Source organism: Filicampus tigris, chromosome 3 (genome assembly GCF_054856515.1).
Source record: "Filicampus tigris isolate MCC_2025a chromosome 3, RoL_Ftig_1.0, whole genome shotgun sequence".
NCBI classification, from domain to species: Eukaryota; Metazoa; Chordata; class Actinopteri; order Syngnathiformes; family Syngnathidae; genus Filicampus; species Filicampus tigris.
The window spans coordinates 7,056,053-7,074,265 of NC_141219.1; the positions used below are offsets into that span (position 1 = coordinate 7,056,053).

Here is an 18,213-nt window from a genome sequence, read left to right on the forward strand (position 1 = left end):
CGGATCTGCAGCAAAGAGGCCGCAACTTAACTCACGCAACAAACACATCCATCTGAAAATAAAAGTGAGTCACCGTGGCTCTTAAAACGCGAGTATCACCAAACAGACCTACCGGTGCACGAGTATTCGTCCACTCGGGTGAAGCCTGGCGAACAGTCACAGCGATGACTGCCGGGCAGGTTGACACACACCGTGTTGGACTGACAATAATGCATCTGGGTTGCGCACTCATCAATATCTGGGAACAAAGACAGAAAAATACAATAGATTAAAAACCTTTTACAACTCCTCAGTCAGCGGATGAGCAAGGTTGATTTAGTTCCCCAGCATTGAGCAGCTCATTGAACAGCTTTCACGCAACGGCAGCGTTAAGTCTCACGTCGCCAGCCTCCACTCGTGCCAACACGCTTTTCAATCATCAAACTCAAGCACCGTTTTCTACTAGAGTTCTCCAATTGTATTACACTTGTCCACACATACGAGTTAAATACACAACGCCGTATTGCATAATTCAAGGGTTTTTTTTTTCTTTTTTTTCTGCCATGCGACAACAATAAGTGAAACAGAGGAATAAACATTTGCGAATGTGGATGTAAACAGCTACGGTACATAGTCAAAAGGAAAATAACAATAGTTGCGAGAATGATCGTTTGAAAACATCTGTAATCATAGTATAGTCGGTAATAAAACAAACAAACGCAAAATTATATCAATTTTCGACAGCTATGTAATGTTAATTCATAAAATAAAATGAATGTTCCTTGCGAAAAGATATTTCATTTCATTTCATTTATTGCATTGGTAGAATAAGAATTAAGCAGATGAATCCACCTGTTTTCATGCATTTTAGTGGGCAGAAATTTTAACATTCTACCATAAAATCAACACCAAAGTGCCTTCGGGCTCGCATTGCCAGCATCAGGGCTCACCTGTTTTCTGGTTTTCGTCACCTAAATTTTGAGGCTTTAGTTCACCTTTCGGTCATACGAGGCTTTCCCCGTCTTTGCCATTGCAAGCTATTTTATCCTGTCCAGTGTTTTCTCCCCTCTTTGTGGGCTGCTGACAGAAATGGAACTGTCATTTCACACAGGAAAGATTCTTTTTTTTTTTTTTTTTCCTCAGCAGGGGTGTGCCTGTTTCTTCACTCCTCCCCCCGCCCCTGCTCATTCTCACATCTCTTCTATTTTATTCAGGCAGTGATGTAGGTCAGGACTGGAGAAGGGCTAAAAATAAGACATGATAGGACTTGTGTGTCTACGTGTGATGGCACCACCACCCCCTTTGTGTCAATGTGAGTGTCTGTGGCCAGGATGGTGTGTGTGTGTGTGTGTGTGTGTGTACGAATGTGGCAATTTAAACGGGTAAGACACCATCTCGACACCCTTTTAGTGAGTGTGAATTGGTGAGTTCACATCTGAGCGGCCAGTTACTGCACAGAGGTTAATACAAACGAGTTTGCGTTCTACTGGGACAATGACTTCTCTTTAGATAACCTTTGAGAATCGATACAGATAGTGTGCGGCTATCTGTAAAAATGAGTCATACATAGCAGTTAATCGGCTCCTCTCAGCAGCTTCGTTTGTTTTCATCTCTTCCATGCTTCCCAACACTGTTGCATCACCCTGGGAAGAGGAATGAAGAACACATTTGGAGACTGTCACCTCGCTATGCAAGCATAATTTCCTGGTTGCTTTCCCCCCCCCCCCCCTGTTGTCCTAATTTCTAACGTTTGCGTTCTTCGTACACAGTGGAGGGATTTTCACCGGCAATTTGCATTCCCCCTTCTTCTTTGACCTCTCTTTGTCACCCTCTTTATTTTTATTTACACTGAAATTAATCTCACTCAAAAATTATGCAGTGTGATAATCAAAGCTGGCAGAGTGTGACGCGGAAAGCACACGCACAAAGTCGATATTTCTTCCAGAACAGACACATAATCCCCTTTTCGTTTCAATGAATTGACTCATAATGAATAAATAAAATAAAACAAGACACAATACTCAATAACAGCACGGCTTTGCAATGAAATTGGAAAATATTATTAACGGCCATTATCAATTAGCACAGCAACAACAGTTTTGAGCAGCAGCGCCACTTACATTAAATTCCTCAGTAGTGTGATTGTAGCGTCACTGTTTTCAACAACAACTAGCTTCTCAGCAGCAAAATTACTTTCCTGATCACGGCATTTACATTTTGCATTTACAGACACACCCAAAGAAACTGAATTGCACGCCAAAAAAAAAAAAAAAAAAAAAAAACACACACAAAAAATACAACACACATGCTAAAGAAATAAACGTGAGCAGATTCGGAATCAGCACCCAAAAAAACCCCCAAAAAACTCATCTTGATCATCATAGTAGTTTAAGTTTTGTAAATTGATGTAATCTATTTAACACTAAAACTAGTGCGTCTCAATTATATTCTGTTCCACCCCTGAGAAGTAAATATTTCAGGCCCGCGCAACTCCGCCGCGACAAGAAATAGTATCATTTGTCTATAAAGTTGTTATAAGTACACCTCTATATAACAGATCCTGATTTAACACACAAAAAAAAGACTCTACAGGAGTGTGGCCGTATTCGACGCATCATTTTCAGTTGAGTCAAAATTGAGTCAAGCTAACGCTTATGGATTAAACTCTAATATATAACGACCTATGAACGATTCAATTTACGAAAAGCCTCTTTGAACGCGTTGTCTTTGCGTATCTTGGTGACTTATTAAAGTAAACAGAAGACGACATGACAGAAACTGAACGTAAGATGCTCATTTCCTCATTGACCCCCCATACTAATTCTTTTGTGATGTTTTCAGAGGTTGACGTGGACCAAAGTAGCGATGTCCACATCCCCGTTGATCCCCGTTATTTTGACATTATTAGTGACGTATTTACAATGAGCGAATGGACAAATTGTGATCGGTCCCTCGCCTGACTCTCACCAGGACATGGAGGGAGGGGAGGGGGGGTGTTGGGGGCGATTTTAAGGTTTTGTATTGATTTCTCCAAAACAAATTGATACATTTGCAAGCTAGAATCATTTTCGTGATGAAAAAAAAAAAATACAGAGCTTTTAGAGAGATGCCTCACTTTTGGGCATCATTGTAATTTCTGAGGATGCATATAGAGAAGAGAGAGTTTGGCTGGAGAGTGAGAGAGGGAAGGGTTAACCAAGACGTCAGTCTGCAACTCTGACAAGGACTTGCCATTCACTGCACTGCACTCTGACATACTTTCACACATCTGAGAAGTGAAACTGTAACAGGGTTCCTCTGACAGATGGAGCAGAAAAATGTTCACCAAGCTTACGGGTGCTTGGTTGTGTGTAAAGTTAACAATTGTGCACCGGGTTGCCGACATACATAGAAATAAAGGTGAAACAAGTAACAAGGCATTTGAGTAATCCGCCGATTCGCCGTTCTACAAAAAAACAATCTTAAAGCGGAAGTCAACCCAAACATATTTTTTTTCAATAATATGTTCCCAGCAGGCCCACTAGTTGAAACACGGGATTTTGATTAATTTTGTGTTTGTGGAATATAAGTTAAGCAGCAAAATTCACTCGTTTTTAGCCATGTAGGGGCGGCCATTTTGTCTTCTGTCGACTGAAAATGACATCACATCTGCTCGCAACGACCAATCGCGGCTGACCTGGTTTCTGAATCTGAACCGTGATTGGTCGTCGTGAGCAGTTGTGATGTCATTTTCAGTCGACAGAAGACCAAATGGCCACCCCCGGAGATGGCTAAAAACGAGTGGATTAACACTTATTCCACAAACGCAATATTTATCAGAATGCCTTGTTTCAACTAGTGGGCTTGCATAGAACATATTCTTGGGAAAAAAAAAAAATGTTTGGGTTGACTTTCATAACAGCTAGAGCTGTAACAAAGCACTTTACAAACAATACAATAAATAGAACAAAAACAATAAAAGGCTGTGATATGAATAATATAGATATAAATAATATATAAAATATAAATAAAAATATAAATCAAGTCAAGTCTCTCTGACTATGTACAGATAATCAGAGCGGGTCCCCATGTCCCCACAAGTTTCTGGACGTACACTTAGACACACCTCAGCCATGGTAAAGATTGCCCAAACAGTGCATTGGCTTTATGAGGACCCAGCTCACCTCAGCTGCTGACTGTCTTTTATCGCTGCTCCGTTTGAGAGTATTCTGATGCACCGTCAGCTGCATCATGGCACACATGAGGGAACTAAGAAGTGTCGTGAACAGTGAACAGAAAATCAATGGTTACCCTCGCCCCTCCCTGAAGGACCCGGACCCCCCCCCACGGCACTCGATGTCTCGATGCGGGGCACGCAGCATCTCGCGAGACCGCCCCTGTACAATGGCGATAAAGATTCAAATTCTAAATAAGAGACGCAAACATGTGTCTGGAACGGAAGCAACATTTGAAATGTCATCAAAGACAGGCATTCGTTTTTCGAGGGTAACACATATCGTATAAATATTTGACAAGGCAGAATGCGAACGCTTAATTAGCGTCATTGTTGTCTCATCCCCGATAATACAGAGTGACAGCGAGGCGATGTTCTATTGGGGACGCACGAGTAAATGCAAATATCATGTCAAGTTTCATTTTGCTGTCATTATTCATTTTTGAGTTCACTTCTAATTGTTGTAGATTGCACCTCAGAATGTGTTTGAAGATTCCTAATGAGGTTTTATTTGCCTCTCAGATTTCATTTTTGTTATTTTTAATTAAAAGATACCGTGATTTATACTGGTTATATGTACTGTACACCTTGGAATTAAAGATATCGCAGCAGTAAAAAAAAATTGTAGATGCAGCACAAGCAAACTGGCAAAGTGATCCACATTCGGCCCTGAACTTAAAGGGGAAGTCAACCAAAAAATGTTTGTTACAATATGCACAATATGTGCCTCCACTAGTTTAAACACAGCATTCTGATTAATATTTTATTTGCGGAATATGAGTTAAGCAGCAAAATCCACCTGTTTTGGTCCATCTCTCGGAGCAGCCATTTTGTCACTTGCTGTCATCTGAAAATGACACGGCAGTTGCTCGGGGCTCAGGTAAGAACCAATCATGGCTCAGCTTCAGAAAACAGGTGTGCCCTGGTGGATTTTCCTGCTTAACGCATATCACACAAACACAATATCAATCCTCATGCCGTGTTTAGACTAGTGGGGCTGCATAGAACATATTATTGTCAAGGAAATGTTGGGGTTGACTTCCCCTCTGAGATGTCTTGCAACAATATGACACTCAAACTGAGGCCTTCCGGTTATACGGGGGGCAGAGAAACCAAGACAACCGTTCCCAAGCAGGTGATATAAGACAACTTTTCAGGGAGTGCCAAATCTTCAGACGCCGAGACATTGGTCTTTGTAATTTTACGACTATTGATGTCCAGAATCAATGAATACACAACGCCAAGCTCTATGGGCAATAACAAGGCTGCGTCCATGCATCCTTTTGCAGAATATTCGCTTCCATTTGTTGACTGCCCACTGTCAAGCTGTAAAAAGCTCACTTACTTTTAAGTTGACTAGGGTCAAATCCGAATGAAACCCTGCCAACACCGTGCATGTTCACATCGGCTAATAACAAGGAAACTATGTCATGCTGACCTTTAATAACTGTGTATTTAAAGAGATGAGCAAGTTGTATAGATAACTTACGATACCAAATATGTATTCGTAACTGCACATTAAAGCGGAAGTCAACCCAAGCATATTTTTTTCAAGAATATGTTCTATGCAGACCCACTAGTTGAAACAAGGCATTCTGATAAATATTGCGTTTGTGGAATAAGTGTTAATCCACTCGTTTATATCCATCTCTGGGGGGCGGCCATTTTGTCTTCTGTCGACTGAAAATGACATCACAACTGCTCACAACGAGCAATCACGGCTCAGATTCAGAAAACTGGTCAGCCGTGATTGGTCGTTGTGAGCAGTTGTGATGTCATTTTCAGTCGACAGAAGACAAAATGGCCGCCAACCAGAGATGGCTAAAAATAAGTGCATTTTGCTACCTAATTTATATTCCACAAACGCAAAATTAATCAGAATGCCGTGTTTCAACTAGTGCGCCTGCTGGGAATATATTCTTGAAAAAAATATGTTTGTGTTGACTTCCGCTTTAAAATAGTAACATGACCATCCTCCTAATACATGTCCCACTGTCTAGAACAGGGGTCACTAATGTAGTGCTCGTGGGCACGGACCACATGAGTAGGCCGTAGGAAGTTCTAAAATTAGCTCATGAGCGATATAACATATTGATTTTGTAGGAATATTGTTGAAGTGATCCTTTGAGAATGTAAACCCTTGCAGAGATCTATAGAAATAGTGTCGCTTATTGATATTTGCCTATTTCCTAATTGTCGTGAAAAATCATTAACATGAGTGTCTTCACATAAATGGATATCATTAACTTTTAATAATAACATACTGTATAATAACATATGATTAAAGGACGCTTTTTTGCCGAGGGATGGAAGACAAAAGTATTTTAAAAAGGATGGGCTAAGCAAGGACTGAATTGGGTTTTCGTCCGTCCCTCTCTTCGTCCCCAACCTGGTCAAGTACTGACTTCCATAATGATTGGAGGAATGTAAGGATGGAAGCGCTTTAAAAGGACGGACGGGGTCGGAGGACAATCATTTTTATGGTTAAAGACGGCGGGATGAGGACGGAAGGGCACCCAGGTCGCGGACCTACCAGCAAAAAAAAGGTCAAGCGCCCATCTCTGGTAATTTGAGAACATTTGTTATTTCAGAAGTGTGTATCAAACCGGTAGCCCTTCAGATGAATACCCAGCACCCAAAAGTAGCTCCCAGTTTCAATAAAGTTGATGATGCTGGTCTAGAACGTTGAACCCCTGTCTCAGAATGCGCCATGAACGCTCAGCATACTCGTGAGCAGCGGTCCGCCTGAAACGACCTACTGCCCTTGGATTGACAACTATCTCCTTGGTCTGCCTCTCGCCGATTAGTCCTGCACCACTGCACAAATCTCGATTTTTGAGAGGTCAGCTGTGAATCTTTGCAGTAGGCTGAGTATTGCTCTGCCCTCAAAAAATGGAGTGAACGACCTAAGGGGATTTGTGGAAGCTACACAATCATGAGTTTTGCTTCTTTTTACAGGCAGCCACATTTTCTCACCGGAAAATTGGCGCGCTTATTCAATTAGTGTTCCGACCGTGGGACACGCGTTTTGGTCGCTACCTGGACTAACTATGATTGGTCGTTATCTGAGCCCTGAGCAGTTGCGATGTCATTTTCAGTCGACAGAAGTGACAAAATGGCCGCCCCCACAGATGGCTAAAAACGGATGCATTTTGTTGCTTAACTCAATATTCCACAAACACAATATTAACTCATTCACTGCCATTGACGAATTTATTTGTCTTTTCACATTCCAGCCATTCAATCCCAGGAATGTATTTATATATTTTTTTCCAAACATTAGGGTAAGAGAGTGTCTGAAAAAGTCTGGCAGTGAATGAGTTAATCAGAATGCCGTGTTTCAAGTAGTGGGCCTGCATAGAACATATTCTTAAAAAACATACGTTAGGGTTGACTTCCGCTTTAAGAGGCAGTTAATGACACTACCACTTGATGGTGAATTGTAAGTGGCAGTTAATTTTCTGCTCGCTGATTATTATCATTGTTCATTTCTGTACAGTAACAAATTGTGACTTTGCAAAGTAGCGGTAGTCAGATAGCTTACTTTAACTACTGTCCAAAAATGGATGTATTGGGGGTAACGTGTTACTGATCATAAGTGGGAACTGAACTGACATGTGAATCATTACACAATCTGGGATAACACATCATTCGCCGCAACTACATATAACCTAATAACTTGTCCTTGGCTCTACCACCATTGTCCCCTCTACTCACCAAAGTGCCGTCAGCACGCTGCCCGCATTGATGCCATCATCTCCATACTGACTGAAGCATTCTCAACTTATAATTGAGACACCAACCTGATGCCCTGAGCAGCTGACATTCATTGCAGTCTGAAGGACAGCCATGGAAAGGAGGAGTGTGGAAGGGAATATGCCGCTGGCGCAAACAGCAGGAAGGAGCACTTGTAATGTGATTTCCTCCAGTGCTTACACATGAAGTGCAATTAAATGCCAGCGACAGCAAGCCATAGATAAGCTGTGTCGATGGAAAAGAAATCCTCACAGTTGGCACTGACATCTTTTATCTGCTCGGATATCTTTTACAGCATGTAAAAGACACAACCGGATTGAGGTATCTAACCTGGAAGGGGAATATTGCCTCACTTGAGTCTCAGGAATGACAACAAACTCTGGACAAGGTGATGACATCTGGAGGACATAATGGACTTTATCTTCTGTTACTTTACATCGACGTAAGAAAACAACCGACAAAAGTATTTACAGTCCGTTTTAAGCCATCTCTGGCGGCGGGCATTTTGTCACTTCTGGCGACTGAAAATGACATTGCAACTGCTCAGGGCTCAGGTAACGACCAATCACGGCTGACCTGTTTTCCGAAGCCGAGCCGTGATTGGTCGTCAACTGAGCCCTGAGCAGTTGTGATGTCATTTTCAGGCAACAGAAGTGATAAAATGGCCACCCCCTGAGATGGCTAAAAAGGGGTGCATTTTGCTGCTTAACTCTTATTCCACAAACGCAATATTGATCAGAATGCCGTATTCCAACGAGTGGGCCTGCTGCGAACATATTCTTGAGAAAAATATGTTTGGGCTGATTTCACCTTTAAGGGAAACCAGCCAAAAAAGGACAGGCACCGCCGGACTGTGCCGAAAACCCCCCCAAAGAAACATCAGTGATGTCGTTGATAAATCGATTGAGACTTGACTTTCATCACATTATAGTTAACAATAAAAAATCTTGTTGCGGCAAGTCTTGATTTTATCTAGCCTTTTTGTTTTTATAGGTAGTCGCTTGTGGAATAATAATCAACTGCGTTAGAGTATCGCTAATCTATTGGCTGTCTTTGTTTTGGTGAAATCGTCTATATTGAGGTTCTTTCCTGTCACCTGTCCTCAATTCAGGCACTGACCTTTTGTCATCCTCAATGGGAGTCACAGGACAGCACAACTTGAGGGGGGTTGCTTTCAGCCCGGCGTCTGGGCAGCCATTTTGCTCATCTTTTTTTCATGCCTCCACAAGCTTTTACCATGTATGACTGAACCAAGGAGTAAAAAAAAAAACAGGGTGCTTGCAAGGGAGATTACCATGTATTTGCATCGTTTTGAGCACCGGTGTTGACTTCACATTTGACTTTAATTTAATCCCACTTGAAACATAAAGCATAAAGTGGATATTTGTGGACACGTAAATGCTTCATTTGCTACGCGTGGCAATGTCGTTACGTCATCTTTAGCACGACGTCATCTTTAGTAGATGAGTCCATGAAATGAAGAGATCGAAACGCGTCGCCTCATTTCAACCAAAATGTTTCGACCTCCTCCCACAGCGCTCCTCTGTCGATATAAAGATGAAAAAAAAAAAATCATCATGCTGACCCATATTTACTTCTGTAACTATTGCTGCATGACATCATCTTCTGTGTGTGTCACTCAATGTCGCAAAAAAATCTGAATCGGGCATCATGCCCCGCTGTCTGTCATGATCTGAAAGATTTATGACATTTTAATTTATTGTTTGACTCTATTGATACAAAGAATACAACTAAAATATGTTCTTTTAGTGTTATCAGTCAGAAACAGGTGAACGTTTTTCAAGTCAGGAGACTAAATGGAGTGTGGAAGTCCCACACACAGACACAACAGCCTGGCATTTCCTCTTCGTGCACGATCACCAGTCTGGTGGCACACTGAATGGGAGGTGCAATTCGGGCAACGTGATTTGTTTTTGGCACTCCAGCATGGACATCATTTGAAAGCTGAGTCACCAGCCAATCCATTCTTTCGACTCCCAAAAAATCTGGAGGAAGCTTCTTTTAACACGGCTCTGTGGAGGCAAACGGCATCTTGGAGGATGAAGTTTGGTCCCAGACTGTCAAGATATTGCATTGCCAGCACGGTACCAAATCTTAACTTGAAGTATAAAAAAAAAAATTGCCTTGAGTGTTTGGACTCCTTCATAAACATAACAATCCTCCACATGTTGTGGTTTCAGTGCAGGTTTTGCCAATATCAGCACAAGCTGACCTGGTAGTTATGGCAGGCCTGCCTGCAGCCTGGTTACCAAGCAGGTTTGACCTGGTTGATTATGTTCCTTACAAATCAGGCATCACTTAGAACGTAACAAAACTGGCTTTTCAACAGTAAAAAAAACAACAAAAAAACAACTTTCAAGGGGAAGTCAACCGCAAACAATTCTTTGCAATGATATGTTCTCTGCGCCATCGCTCGTGGAAACATTGCTTTCTGATTACTATTGCGTTTGTGGGATAAGAATAAGAATAAGAGGGCCTTTATTGATCCCACAGTGGGGAAATTGTCATCGTTACAGCAGCAAAGATACAGGTCACACAGAGACGGCGGCATAATGTAGCCGTTAATGTATAAGATTAACAACAAACATTCAGAATCAAAAACCAACCAAAATACACGCAGTAACCAACATACATCTACATATAGTGTATGAAGAAACACTTATTTAGCCTGTACATAGTACAGAGGAAAAAAATACTTGAAGTGACAGTGCTGCAGTGCTGCAGTGAAATATAAGGAACATCATTGGATAAGAGTAAAAATACAGTAGTGGGGAATGTTGAGTATTGAGCAATATAAGATCAGGCGCAGGACTGCACAATTGCACTAATGTCCGCCAGATTATAGAGACTACCCAATGTTCTTGTCAAACAGCCTGACGGCAGCAGGCAAGAAGGAGCGGCGGAATCTCTCCTTTGCGCAGCGAGGGTGTAACAGTCTGTCACTGAAGGAGCTGTGGAGTGCTATTAGAGTGCCCTGGAGGGGGCGGGCCGGGTTGTCCAGCATTGATGACAGTTTAGCCATCGTCCTCCTGTCCTCCGCTGAGTCCACCGAGTCCAGGGAGCAGCCGAGGACAGAGCCGGCCCTCTTGACCAGTTTGTCCAGCCTCTTCTTGTCCCGGGCCGAGACGCCGCCTGCCCAGGAGACCACTCCCTGGAAAATGACCGATGCAACCACTGAGTCATAAAAGCTCCTGAGGAGTGTCCCCTGAACCCCAAAGGACCTCAGTCTCCTGAGTAGGAAGAGTCTGTTCTGACTCGTCCTATAGAGACCGTCTGCGTTGTCGCTCCAGTCCAGTTTATTGTTCGGATGAACATCCAGGTACTTGTAAATTGAGACTCTCTCAACATCTGTTCCCCGGATAATAAGAGTTAATCCACGTGTTTTTAGCCATCTCAGGGGGCGGCCATTTTGTCACTGGCCGTCGACTGAAAATGACATCACAGTTGCTCAGGGTTCGGGTAACGACTAATCACGGCTCACCTGTTTTCATGATTGGTCGACAGCAAGTGATAAAATCTTTTTAAAGTTAATCAAGAGACTAATTAAATGTAAGGGCAAAGCGTGACTACTAGCAAGCAGTTGGGAAAAAAAAACCTAGTGAGCAGACATCCAAACATTAAGCGATCATATCCCAGAAACTGAGAGAATGAAAAAAAATAGTCTATTGATTTCCAACTTAACACCTACCACTGTAAAAAGATAGATACTGCCAACATGACCTTGTCTTTGACCTCTGAGCAATTCCATGGTCGCGTAGTTCAGTCCTCATCATTTCAGAGGCAACACACCGCTTTGTTCCTGCACACCTCAAGGTCACCTGACAGACGTGTGCTTGTGTGAGACGGATTTTTAACACTAAACTTAAACCTGATTTACTCGAGATGATTTCAGGTTCCACTTCATCTACTGTCCGTTTGTTCGTGTCCTCCATCACTCCTATGTCATGACGAATGGTTGGCCAACGGAGCAGGAGAGTTGGAGAGAGAGAAAGTGAGAGGAAGTGCACTTTCTCCTGTGCCTTTTTATCGCTCTATTTCATCACGGAAATCACCTCGTTTATTGTGAGCACGTCACCATTCATCTCCAATACTCAGTGGCAAAGCCCATTTTCTGTGTGTGCAAGTATGCGTGTGTGTTGTGTGTGTGTGTGTGTGTGTGCGTGCGTGCATGCAAATGCTGAAGTAAAAGGAATGTTGAAATATGGCAAAATGTAATGAGCGATTCTGCGAACCTCCACTGAAAAAACAAAACGTAAAAATGACATTTAAAGCACATTTTAGAGTAACACAATCAATGACTGACGTTCATCAAGAGCCTAATTAAAGATGGTTGAAACTTATATGTATATTTGTACAGGAATTATTTATTTGATACATAACACGGTAATTGATGCACAATTCTGTTCCATAACTTGGACTCAAGTGAATTTAAGTTGCTAATTTTATGATTTGTGACTTTCTTGGTGAAAACAAATGAAAGACTTAAAGTGGGAGTCAACCCAAACATTTTTTTTTCAGGAATATGTTCTATGCCCACTAGTTGAAACACGGCATTCGGATTAATATTGCGCTTGTGGAATACGAGTTAAGCAGCGAAATCCAGCGTTTTTTTGTCCATCTCAAGGGGCGGCCATTTTGTTACTTCTGTCAACTGAAAATAACATCATAGATGCTCAGGGCTCAGATAATGACCAATCATGGCTCATCTTCAGAAAACAGGTGAGCTGTGATTGGTCATTACTTGAGCCCTGAGCAAATGTGATGTCATTTTCAGTCGACCAAAGTGACAAAATGGCCGCCCCCAAAGATGGCTAAAAACAAGTGGATTAACTCTTATTCCACAAATGAAATATTTATCAGAATGCCTTGTTTTAACTAATGGGCCTGAATAGAAAATATTGTAGAGAAAAATATACGTTTGGGTTGACTTCCTCTTTAACTTTAACTTGAACTCCGTGACTTCACAAGTCATTCTGTTTCCATTTAATTTTGTGTCGTGCATCCGGCAACCAAGCGAGCGCAGTACGAAACCCATTTTTGCCAATTTTGCTATTCATGTTTTCTCATAGTTGCTAGTGGTACCATCGCTTCCCACAGTCAGAAGCTGTTACAGAATTAGTGATGTCGAGCGGTATGTAATTAATGCTGAGGCTGTATGTTACACTTCACCTTATGTAGATTATGCTTTCATCTTGTCCCTTCAATCTATGACATTTTCCAACGGAGTGTTTCGCAGGTTTGTCATTTATCTCTTAATTTGCAGGAAAAAAAAAAAGTCTCAGATCCATCTGCTGATGTTCGTATCACTTTCTTGCTCCTTCCATTCCACAAGCTAGAACTGCTAGGCTACGGAGGATGCGCTTGCTGCTTAATACTATTAATAATTCACAACAAACTCTATAGCGGTCTAAAAAGTGTGCGGTGTGCTGAGGTCTTCAGTGCCGAGCCGAAGAACAGCAGCAGGGTTTTTGGACTAATGTAACATGACAGCATTCACCTCGGATGATAGAGAGTGGAAGAAAACTATCAAAATGCTTATAAATATCTTATACAGCTACTGAAGAGAAGCGCAGCGGGGGGGAGGGCAAAGGACGCAGGGAGCAACTGTCAGATGTGCTCCTGCTCTGCAGCGGAGGAACATTTCATGCAAGTCACACGGCCGACTGAGATGATGTTGCGTGTTTGTATGCATGTGTGTGTCGCTCAGCGTGTGCTTACAAAATCACAGAGATAGGTAGAATGGTCGTCAACTACAGGAAATATAGATGTATTATGGAGCTGTAGATGGTTGAGGCATCAGAAGGTCTATTGTAACCACAGGACAAAAGGCACACACACTCAACGCACATGCAGGCTACATATATGCCATTGAACCTGCAATATCTCATTGTTCTTGCGCACCGCAAATAACATGAGCGCACACACAATACTGCTCACAGATGAACACTTCACCCTTGAGTTCCACAGAAAAAAAAAAAAATCTAAAGAAAAAAAATTCAGCTCAACCTCTTGTTAACAGAGGTGAGAGAGAAGGTAATACAGATGAAATATTGTAGTCCAACAGCACACCTCCTCAGAGGCCAACTGGGCTTTACTTGTTTTTCACTTTATAAGTTTCAGCCTTATCCAAGTAAACTGTTTGATCAGACCACCAGTGTGGACATATCCTTTACTGTAGTTTAAGTCGCCACCGAGGACACATTACATCCAGTGACATTTTGCTCGTGCTAGAAATGATTGAAAATGGTGCTAACCAATAATACTGTGTCTAAAATACATACAATAGCCAAGGACATTTTTCAAAGCTAGCTAGCTAGATAGCTGGCTAGATTAGCTGGCTAGATTAGCTGGCCAGATAGCTGGCCAGATAGCCGGCTAGCTAGCCAGCTAGCTAGAGAGAGAGATAGAGAGATAGATAGATAGAGTATACAGGATCAAGGCAAATAACTTAGCTTAGCTTAGTATAGCTTGGTTCATATTATTAGTATTGGATCACATTCATTGACAATTTATTGTTAAATTATTTGAGAAATGTTTTTTTTTTCCCAGAAGAAGCGGTAAAAGTAATAACAGCTCAAGACATCGGAAAACTTAAGTCATCAAAGAAGGTTTCTGCATCGCTTTCCGTCACTGTCACAATATTTTTCCATTTTTCCAAATGTCATCACTTTTCTGATAGATATGTAGCCTCTCTCTCGAATCGCTAATATCTGTTTTACATTTATGCATTAAAAATGTGGCTTTCTTTCTTCTGCAAACTACTGGGATTTCAGATATTCACTGTATTCATTTGGGATGCTGCTGACATGACACATCCTCATTACTAAGCAATGAAAATTACAAAGCAGAGGAAACGGTGGCACCAACACTTTAGAAAAACAGCAGAGCAGAACTAGGACAAAAAGCCTGGCAAACAAACACAACAGACACTGCAACATATCATTAATAACCCAACAGTCTCCCGGCAAACTGGTGAAAAGCACTAAATACGGCAGCATTTAGAGAATGTGAAAGGAGCAAATCTAATTGATATGTTGTTAAAATAAACCGCTGTATCACTGTCAGTCATGCTTGGGTTAATGTGAATTATTGACTGCAATGTGACTTTCACATTTGTCCTAATGAACATCCCTAACCATGTCTGCACAAGGTGATTGCTAAGTGCCAAAGCAACAGATGAGTGATTACCTCTGCTGTTTCCCAGGACAGCGCTGTGTGCATGAAAGGAAAAGTAACAAAACTTTTCTTTTTTCTTTTGATACAAAAATTGTAGGAGGATCACTTCCTTTTCTTTCTTTCATGTCTCGCCGAATCTGGAGAAAGCGAGATTTATAATTGATTGAGCTGGATGCCATGGTAGTCCAATGTAATCATGGTTTACTCTGCACATGTAAAAGATAATAATTGGTGGTATAGTATCGCATTAATGTGAAGAAACAAACAAACAATGCTGCAGCTGATTTTACTTACTGTGTAGCTATCATAAATAATGCCCCCGAGGACTATGATGATTAACACTGAAGTTGATGTTGAAACTAAATTCATTAATTATTTTTATATCCTCTGCAATGCTGTGGGAGAACATAACAGGGGGAAAAAAAACTATAAACAGCTGTTATGTAACCAAACGCCACACCGAATAATTTGCCATGTCATCTCTCTTAGTGCCTACAATCTTGTCATAACAAAATGCATGCAGTGTGCAAGTATGCAAATGACATTCAAAAACGGCACCACTTATGTAACGTGCCACTAAATGTAAATTCAAACTGATTAAGTTACAGTCAACAGATGATCCTGGAGTCTTTGGAAGAATCTGAAGAAATTTATATACAGGAGGGTACAAAAGCACATTTCCAGCTGAAATAGTTATTTTTTCAATTCTTTATTTCGGACACAGCGGCGGTCCATAGTAAAAGCAGTAAAAAATACAGAGAACATACAACATACAAAACAGACAAATATCCCATATCACATATTTACGTACAAGCTAAGACGCCAATGCCTCCAGAGCCTTGAAGTGAAGAGTTAAAGGGGACCTTTATGATTTAGCGTCTTTATTTACCGTTTCAAGCATGAATTATGACAAGCTAGGTCAGGATTGTTTTCCCAAATGTCTGACTGACTCAACAACAACAATAAAAACAACATATCTGACGACTATAACACAAATTCCCTTTCAAATGTACCTAATACGTAATACCTAGTATCGACTGCTGAACGGAACATTGTCAGCACTGGCCTGATTTTGAGGAGCTTATCAGCATTTTGTGGCTGCTGTGATGTACTATACCAACAAAGGGAATGTACCCCAGTATCTGCTCAAATCGGCTCACTGGCATTGTTTACAATCACATCAGTGTCCTCAGCTCAACTGTCGTTACTGCCAACATATACTGTTCCTCTATTTTTCTGATACTCATTCACTGCTAACTAACATCATCTTCCCTTGCCTCTATTTTGAATAGTACTGACTTTAATAGATTTCTTCTTTTAGGGTGTTGTAAAAGACCAAGAACCTTTCACACACCGTGTTCCAGTACTTTTGCTTCTGCTTCCTAGAGACTTTGGGAAAACGTATTAGGTTTTTGTCTTTCTGTAAGCCCTAAAAGTTGTTCTACCTTGTCTTTGGAGGCTGTGGTATGAACGAACCATGATTTGGCAGCCCTTTGTTGGGTTATCAACCACAGCGGCACAGTATACGGTGCCGCAGTACCTAACTTGTGTTTCAGCCCTTTGATGGAAATGTGAGCACCTTACCCACTCTTCGATGTGCTATACTCCACATCCCTGAGAGCCCGCACTGGATCAGAATAGATAATGTGGATGGTTGAATCTATTTAGGGAGGCAGGGAGCAGTCTGTTGTCACTGATACGGCGCAGGTTATTTGTGACATCTGCTTGAGAAAAACATCCATCATACCAAGCGATAATAACATTACCCCCCCCCCCCCCCCCCAAAAAAAAATGAGTGCCGGTGAGCAGAAACATGTTTCCATGTAATACAGCATGTGTGCTTGAATATAAACTACAATTGGTGAGCTCTGGATCTTGGTCCTTACGCGGATATTTTTCTTGCATACAGTACACACCCATGCAACACTACAGTATACGGGGACCAACGATTTAAATAGAAACAGTAAAACGAGTACGATGACATACTTGTGAGTAGGAAGAAAGCGGTTTCCTGCGCGGGGTGAGTTGGCTGAGAGTAGGAGGTGATAGCTTTAGCTAAGAAAACGTGAGTTGCATAAAGACGAATAACAGAGGTGTTGATTAGCAGAAGGTGAGGCTGAAGGGGGAGCAGAAATCTTGTTGAGCCCAGTGAGTAGCAGATGCCGCAAATTTTGCTGCTGCGGTTTGAATGATTCATTTTCTCTGAGCATCAGCATTCTCACGAAACATTGCATTCTCTACTAGGTCAAGTGGATGGATGTTGACGACCAATAACACTTCTTGCCTTTCTTCGTCTCGGCATGTTTCTTTTGAACTCTCCGTCATGGGCGTATGCTTGCTATTAAAAAGTCATGCAAGTTTTAACAGTTGAACATTTCCTGTCAGATATTTACACATCAATTGGATAACAGGACAAGGCATGCAGACTGTTTCATTCCATGCAATGCATATTTAATTTGCGGAGACTGCTGGAGAAGCTGCTTGCAGATATGGATGGTGTCTCTGTAAGAATCAGTTGCTCTGGCGACTGTTCTGCCAGGGCTTGATTCACAACTAAATAAATGCTTGGTAGACAATAGATACCGTACAGTAATTGATAGACAACACATACGATTGTTTTAGAATGTGTAGATTCAGATTGTGCAAAGGGTTTGTTAATACATACATCTCCGTGTTTCTCCAAGCCAAGTCAAGAATCATGCCATTCCCTTGTAAATTTAGCACAGAAACGAAGAAAAGTTTGGGTTTTGTAGATCATTTCTTAGTCGTAACAAAGATTTTTGGCAGTCAATCTCATACTGATAGTAAGCCTTTTTTTATTTCCCTCTTACATGCTGCAATATTGTGCGATGAGTAACAGAGCTGAGTATGTAGGTTGCGCCAGGGAAAAAAGTGGCAAATTTTTGGCACTCGCTTTGAACTTCGGGTGTCTTTCGGGTGAGTGCGACAGTTTGACCGGTGAGCACGGGCCCTGCTAACGTGCTAACGTGCTAACGTGTTAAGTTACGTGAATCGACATGGCGCATTTGAGCCCAGATGTTTTGTACTCAATGTTTGGTTGTACATGA

At 41.6% G+C, this 18,213-nt stretch overlaps 1 protein-coding gene and 1 long non-coding RNA gene across 9 annotated transcripts in view; one reads left to right on the forward strand and one right to left on the reverse strand.

The window, feature by feature from the left end:
* The window catches only part of LOC147149713 (uncharacterized), a 150,437-nt gene that overhangs the window by 80,648 nt on the left and 51,576 nt on the right, over window positions 1-18,213 (forward strand). The window lies entirely within an intron of this gene.
* The window catches only part of LOC147149715 (protein kinase C-binding protein NELL1-like), a 154,852-nt gene that overhangs the window by 53,880 nt on the left and 82,759 nt on the right, over window positions 1-18,213 (reverse strand). The window contains exon 13 of the mRNA XM_086025785.1: window positions 113-238. Within this exon, the coding sequence (XP_085881911.1) occupies window positions 113-238 (126 nt within the window). The remainder of the gene's footprint in view (window positions 1-112; window positions 239-18,213) is intronic.